At 44.9% G+C, this 7,260-nt stretch overlaps 1 protein-coding gene across 1 annotated transcript; it reads left to right on the forward strand.

Annotated features, from left to right (window-relative positions):
• Nucleotides 1-295: 295 nt before the first annotated feature.
• Nucleotides 296-6,509, forward strand: LOC141109779 (kelch repeat and BTB domain-containing protein 8-like). Its single transcript, XM_073601064.1, has 4 exons — nucleotides 296-398; nucleotides 2,835-2,913; nucleotides 3,787-4,014; nucleotides 4,927-6,509. The coding sequence occupies exons 1-4, from the start codon at nucleotides 311-313 to the stop codon at nucleotides 6,398-6,400; spliced, it is 1,869 nt and encodes a 622-aa protein (XP_073457165.1). The 5' UTR covers nucleotides 296-310; the 3' UTR covers nucleotides 6,401-6,509.
• The last annotated feature ends 751 nt before the right edge of the window (nucleotides 6,510-7,260 follow it).

The following is a 7,260-nucleotide window of genomic DNA, read 5'->3' on the forward strand; positions in this document are numbered from 1 at the left end:
CTCTTTTTTTTTTTTTTTTTTTTTTTTTTTTTTCCTCTTTCTGTTTTTATTTTTTTTATTTTTTTTTCTTCTTTCTCTTTTTTTTTTTTTTTTTTTTTTTTTTTTTTTTCCTCTTTCTGTTTTTATTTTTTTTATTTTTTTTTCTTCTTTCTCTTTTTTTTTCCTCTTCTTTTTCTCTTTTTCTCTTTTTTTTTTTTTTTTTTTTCTTCCTTTCTTTTTTTCCTACCAGAGTCGGGTTGCTGAATTCCCCAGACGGACATCTAGCCCCCCCCCCCCCCCCCCCCAAGTTTCTGGTTGTAAAGGCGTCGGGATGGAGCCTGGCCCATCCACTGCCACCATGGAATTAAGAGAAGAGTTCACCGATCATAAGGAAGCTCTGAAAGATTCTATTATTACAGGTAGGGTTCAGCACATGATCTGGGGGGGGGGGGTGTTTCTAGGGTCCAACGTGTAGGTGATGCACAGTATTGGTAGGGGTCCCCGACATTTTTGACCTAAATCCACATCAAAGCGGAGTTGCGCCTATATGAAAAAAAAAAAAAATTAAAGGTCAGCAGCTACAAATACTGCAACTGCTGACTTTTAAAATAAGGACACTTACCTGTCCAGGGCGCCCGCGATGTCCTCACCCGACCCGTCCCCTCGGCTCCGGGTGGAGGCGCCGCCATTGCTAGTAAGGGAATCGGGAAGGGAAGCCGTGCGGATTCACAGCCTGGTGCGCATGCGCGAGTCGCGCTGCGCATTCTGAGTGGTCCCTGCTGTTTTCTGGGGCCTGTATGTCTCCCAGAAGACAGCGGGGAGGAGGGGCCGGACATGGCGTAGATCGTCGCGGACACTGCAGCGATCTTTCACCGGAAGTGGGAGCAAATACCTGGATTATACTGGTACCTGTATACTCAGAAAGCGCAGTATAACTGCGCATGCGCGAGTCACGCTGTGCGTTCTGAGTGGTCCCTGCTGTCTTCTGGGGCCTGTGTGTCTCCCAGAAGACGGCGGGGAGGAGGGGCTGGACATGGTGCGGATACTGCAGTGATCTTTCGCCAGAAATAGGAGCAAATACCTGGATTATACAGGTATCTGCTCCCCCCCCCCCGAAAGGTGCCAAATGTGACACCAGAAGGGGGGAGAAATCTGGCTGGCGGAAATTCTTTATCAGTCTCTGTCCATTGCAGTGCACTGGATCTGCATCCTGGAGAATGATTGCTACAATGTTGCAAATTATTTGTCAATTCTACAATTTATTTTTGCGTTTCAATGATTTTTGCAGACTGTAGAATCCTGAAAAACACTGCAAAACTAAAATAAAATACAAACAAAATAAAATTTCAAACACTTGCACTGTCATCCCTGTATTTAGATAAGTGTTTTAGGTGGAGTCCAGCTATGACTAAGCACCAGTAAAGGGCGTGAAACACGTCAGCTGTGTTTGATTCCATTGTCTCTGTATGCTGTATTGACGGGTTTTATTCAATAAAGGTATTTTTTCATTGGAATGCGGCTGTCCGGACTTTCTTGTTTGCATTTGGGTGGAGTTCACTATGATAAATTCACTTGTTCACTTCTAATGACCTAGCCAAAGCTGGTAAAATGGGTGTCAGTTACAGCCAATGAACCTAATATTTAGGTTGAGGGATCCCTGACTATCAAATCTATAGAAGATTGTCGGACATTCCTTACAAAGTCCTGGCCATTAATATAGAGTTGCCCTCTTTGTGGCAATAACATCTTCCACTCTTCTAGGAAGACATTCCATAAGAGTTTGGGCAGTCTGTAGGAATTTTTGCCCATCTGAGAGTTCAGGTATGATGTTGGATGTGTTGGGCCTCACGTTGGGCACCAAAAAAAAAGACCTGGCTTACAATCAGTGTTTGCATTCATCCCAAAGGTGTTCAGTAGGGATGAGATCAGGGCTCTGTGCAGAACATTCAAGTTCCTCCACCCCAAACTGGCCACACCATGTCTTTATGGAGCTGGCTTTGTACACAGGGGCACTCTCCTGGTGAAACAGAATAGGGTGTTCAACAAACTGTTACCACAAGGTTGGAGTAGCACAATTGTCTACAATAGTGGTTCCCAACCTTAGACCTCAAGTACCCTCAACAGATTATGTTTTGGGAATTTCCATTAGATAAAATATCAGTCACAACTACCAAGCCATTGACATCAATTGAAGACATGACCTGTTGGGGGTACTTAAGGACTGCCATTGGAATTTTAAAGCGCCGTTCTACTCAAAAGTGGAACTTCCACTTATCAGTCCCCCCCCCCCCCCCTCTCCCAGGGGCCAGGGAGGAGAGGGGACAGGTACCTATTTTTGACAGGTACCGTTCCCCCCCCCCCACTTCCGGGATATGGGGCCGTAGCGCTGTCTCTCAGGAGTTCGGCCCCCTCCTTCCTCCGCTGCCGGACCAATTGGAAAGAGTAGCACGCATGCGCAGTATGGAACAGGCTGGGGTGCCGACATCGCGGACTCCCTGGACAGGTAAGTGTCCATATATTAAAAGTCAGCAGCTGCAGCATTTATAGCTGCTGACTTTACATTTTTTTGGGGGGTTGGACCTCCTCTTTAAGTTCCTCCACACCAAACTGGTCACACCATGTCTTTATGGAGCTGGCTTTGTACACAGGGACAAAGTCATGGTGGAACAGAAAAGGGGCTTCACCAAACTGTTACCACAAGGTTGGAAGAGCACAATTGTGTAATGTCTTTATATGATGGAGTATTAACATTACTCTGCACTGGAAACACCTCAGTTCCATTATTTGGAGGGGAATTTTACATAGATCTTGGTCATTGAGAATATGTGGAATAATTCTGTCTTTTGTGTTCTCAGGGTTGAAGGAGATGTACTTTTCTGAAATGTTTTGTGATGCTGCCATACAGACTGCAGAGAAAACCTTTCTGTGTCACAGGTAGGTTGGAAACCTAAAGTTCTATCTCCACTAAAGCCCCTTTAAGACTTTTATTGCCTTCTACATCTCCATCAGAGAGATTATCTCCTAAAGCAGTGGTCTCCAAACTGCGGCCCAAGGGGCAAGATGTGGCACTCCGCTTGCTTTTTTTTCTGGCCCTTGGACAATATTTCATCCACTGATACCAACGATGGGGCATAACTTCCCCCCCCCCCCTTCACTGAGACCAGTGGGGGGAGGGGGGGCAAAATCCCTCACAACAGCACAAACGATAGGGCAATTCCTCCCAATGACACCAACAATTTTGGCCCCATGGCACCAAAGATGGGGTACATTGCCTCCCACTGACACCAAAAATATCGGGCATTGTTTTTTCCCTCTGATGTTGGGACCTTTTCTATTCCCAAAGGCCACAGTCCGTCCCGTTCCCCCCACCCCCAAAGTCTGAAGGACAGTAAGGTGGCCCCCTGTTTAGAACGTTTGGAGACCCCTGCCTTAAAGCAATGGGAGATCTCTCCAACGTGGACAGCAATGAATGTTCAGTAGTTTAGGGGAAGTGTTAGAACTTCCAACAATGTTTTTAGTGCCATCTGAGCCTTCCTGTGCTGGTGACAACACCTCGCTCTAATTCTAATGTGGGTGTCGCAGGGACAGGAAGTGAGGAAATTATGTGGACACCTGAAGAAGGTCTTTATGAGAAGAGGGTGGAAGACTCAGGAGGTGGTGTATCACATGACCTCAGATTTAGGTGAGTATATTGGGCATTTAGAAGGGGCGACTGTTATTGATTGTTAAAATCCTTCACTGACAATACATCATCATTATCTATCTGTCCTCTGTGTGATGCAGCAAGTGTCCTCTTATTGCTTGTAGGGTCGTCCTGGCCTCAGTCAGTCCTTACTTCAGAGCTCTCTTCACGTGTCCCATGAAGGAGGCTGAGCTCAGGGAGGTTTGTCTTTCGGATGTCCCCTCTTCTGTCCTGCAGACCGTCCTGCACTACATCTACACGGGGGAGGTCCATCTCACCTTGGACAATGTGGAGAAGCTGTTTATCACGTCCAGTCGCCTGCAGATCACCGCCATGCAAGATCTGTGCAGCAGGTAAAGACTTTTTAAAGGTTTACTTTAAAATATGTTTTTTCTTTTTTGTTTTTTTAGTACTTTTTATATTCACATGTGACAGTCGTATGTTGTTACTGTAATGCAGAAGAAAATTGGAAATGTGCACATTCTAGTTCTCAGAGTAAAAGTCTAGTAGCCTGACGCTGCTAAATTTTGGACCAGGCATATAAACTTCAATGGTCTTTGGCCAAGAAAAGTTTGATATAAATAACCATATCACTGTTACTATTTAAGGACCTTTCTTTCTATGTAGAGTTTGTAACCATCCTACAGGTACAACAGAAGGGCAACTTTTTTTTTTTTTTTTTTTTTTTAATTTCACATACCATAGGCTTATCTTCCTTTTGTGCATAGCTGTTCTTCTTGTCTCAATGTCCTACTAATTTTATGTGTAGCATCATTTTATTTTCTTTGGTGATAGACAGTGCCGGGACAAGGTCACCCAGCACCCAAGCAAAGATGTCAAACTGCTACCTCCCCCTTCCTTTAGGGTTGGCAGTGATGTCTCTGTCACTTCGCCTCTCAGCCTTGTAACAGAAGCAACTGGCACAGGGTGCCACCATCCCTGCAATAAACCATTGCTCCAAGGGCAGCCGCCCCTCTTGCCCACTCTGTCTGGCCCTAGTGACGTGCACTTAAAATGAAGTTGTATTAAAAATAGAACCTAAAACTATACTAAAGGTTTCCTTCCCTGGTCATGTTGCTTGCTCGTATCTGTTTTTGACCTAGAGGTCAGTTCCCGGTGCTGAGAGCAATGCCCTATACTTACACTAATCTGTCCTCTAGGTCTAACACTAACCTTTTTTCAGATAACCCTAACACTACCTTCCCTGTAAGCCTCACGCTATGGTTGATAGTAATGTCATGTTTCATTCTCCTTTCTTTACCTAGGTACCTTGCAAAGAGGATCGACAATGGAAATTGCCTTAGGATGTACAGCTTAGCTCATAGCCACAATCACAAAATCCTCTTGGAAGCAGCAAAGAACCATTTTGGTCAGAATCTGAGCTCCATATCGGGAAAAGAGGTCTTTTTTGGCTTGGAAATGGAAGAACTGGTCAACGTCCTGTCTTCAGACGACTTGATGGTTTCCTCAGAACTTGCCGTCTATAACCTCGCCCGCTCCTGGTGGGAATTTCACACCCAGAAGGACAATCCTCTTCCCCCAGAACTGTTGAAGGTCATCAGATTTCCACTTCTGAATCCAGACGAGCTGGAAAAGGTCAGCAGGGACATCCCCAGCGTTGGCTCCGTTCACCAGCCTCCAACAGGAATCCGCTTGCGCCAAGGGATGTTTGAAGAGAGAATAATTTGCATGGATGTATTGTCCTTAGATGAAATAGACCCAGAAGTGGAGGATTACTGTTTGAATGCCTACGATCCAACAACAGACTCTTGGGAGAAGATTCCCTTTTGTGGCTATTTTGACAGTCCTGGAATTGTATCAGTAGGATGTAAATTATATGTTTCGGGTGGATTTAAAGAAAAACGTTGTGCTTCCAATGCCCTGCATGTGTATGATTCTGTATTAAATGAATGGAAAGAGCTCCCTCCTATGACCCGTCCAAGAGCTTGTCATGGCTTCCTAGCCTACAGAAACATGCTTTATGCTTTTGGTGGACATGACGACCGTGAGCTCACAGACTCGATGGAATGCTTCAGCATCTTGGACAATACTTGGCGCAATGTGTCGCGCATGCCCAAGGCGCTGCATAGCTTTGCTAGTGTGGTCCTGAAAGGAAGACTGTTTGCTATTGGTGGAATGCCTCGGACGTCTATAGACCGTTTACACTTTCGGGGATTCCATATTTATGACATACTGACAGACACTTGGAGCCAGTTCCCTCTGCCCGTGGTCTTTTCCGCTGCTGGAGCTGTGACAATGGATGACAAGTTATACATCATTGCAAGTTATAAAACCAAACGTGGTCCAGCATCTGATGCATATCCGCCATACGATGATTATAAGGCATATCTTCTATACGACGAACAGCCAAACACCATTTCTAAGAGCTTCATTATGGATCATCTAGGGCGCATTTGTCATGGTACAATTCCGCCAGTCTTGGAAAGTATTTCCGGTGCTGCGGTTGTACGCTGGAAGGACAGGATTTATATAGTGGGAGGGGCCGGTTATGATTGTATGAGTCACTATAAGATGTTCTACTGGAGCCCAGGTAAATCTAGGTGGACTTTGTGCAAGAAAGAGCTCCCTTTCCTGTTTAGTGACTTTGGAAGTGTCACTCTGCAACTCCCCCGGAAACACATCTCCTCCATCATTCCCGGCAGGAGATCAGACTACAATTTTAGAAGTGATAGCGAGCAGGAGAATGAGCAGGAAGAACAATGGTGTGGAAACTGGTAGTTGAGGGCTCTACTGAAAATGTACGTAGAGTAAAGTAACTTGGGGCCACCACAAATATAACCCAACCGGATAGTGAAATTGTGTTTGACTAAAAAGTGGATACGCCTGTTCTGAGCCTGTCGCCTGGAACAAGCACACTGCAAACAAAGTCAGGCATAATCTGCAGGCTTGTTTTAGGTCCATGACTCTGGAAAAGGTTTACTTTCCAGAAACTAGGTCCAATTTCAATGTTTGAGGGAAGTACATGGGGGACATAAAATATTCAGGTGTGGATTTTATTTGTAATAAGTTTGTGTATCAATAAAATAATATTGAATAAACTCGTGTCTATATGCAATTGTCTTCAACCTTGTCGTTTTTTCTTTTTTTTTTTTTTAAGGGGAACTCTTTCAAAAGTTTCTTTTTAAACCATTGGCTACCCCTTCGTAGTAACCCAATAGGTGAACAAAGTCGTCTTATAATATGCAATAAAACAGAGTCCCAAGGAAAGAAAAAAGATTTGATGATGGATGCAAATAGCCCCATAGCCGTGATGGTAGCAAGGATCCTATGGAATAAGCCAGGTGACACCTCTGGGGGAATCTAGGATGGAAAAGAACCTGGTGGTCCTAGTAGATCAGTGGTTCTCAACTCCAGTCCTCGGGACCCACCAACAGGCCAGATTTTAAGTATTACCTTGGGGAGTTGCAGACTAGAATACTGCAATCACTGAGCAGCAAATGATATCACCTGTGATGTATTTCAGCTATCTTGCAAACCTGGCCTGTTGGTGGGTCCTGAGGACTGGAGTTGAGAACCACTGTAGTAGATGATTGGCATTGCATGCCATTGCTGTGCCTGTCTGCTGCAAGCAAACAGAA

The sequence above is a fragment of the Aquarana catesbeiana genome, linkage group LG10, assembly GCF_042186555.1.
Source record: "Aquarana catesbeiana isolate 2022-GZ linkage group LG10, ASM4218655v1, whole genome shotgun sequence".
Taxonomy (NCBI): domain Eukaryota; kingdom Metazoa; phylum Chordata; class Amphibia; order Anura; family Ranidae; genus Aquarana; species Aquarana catesbeiana.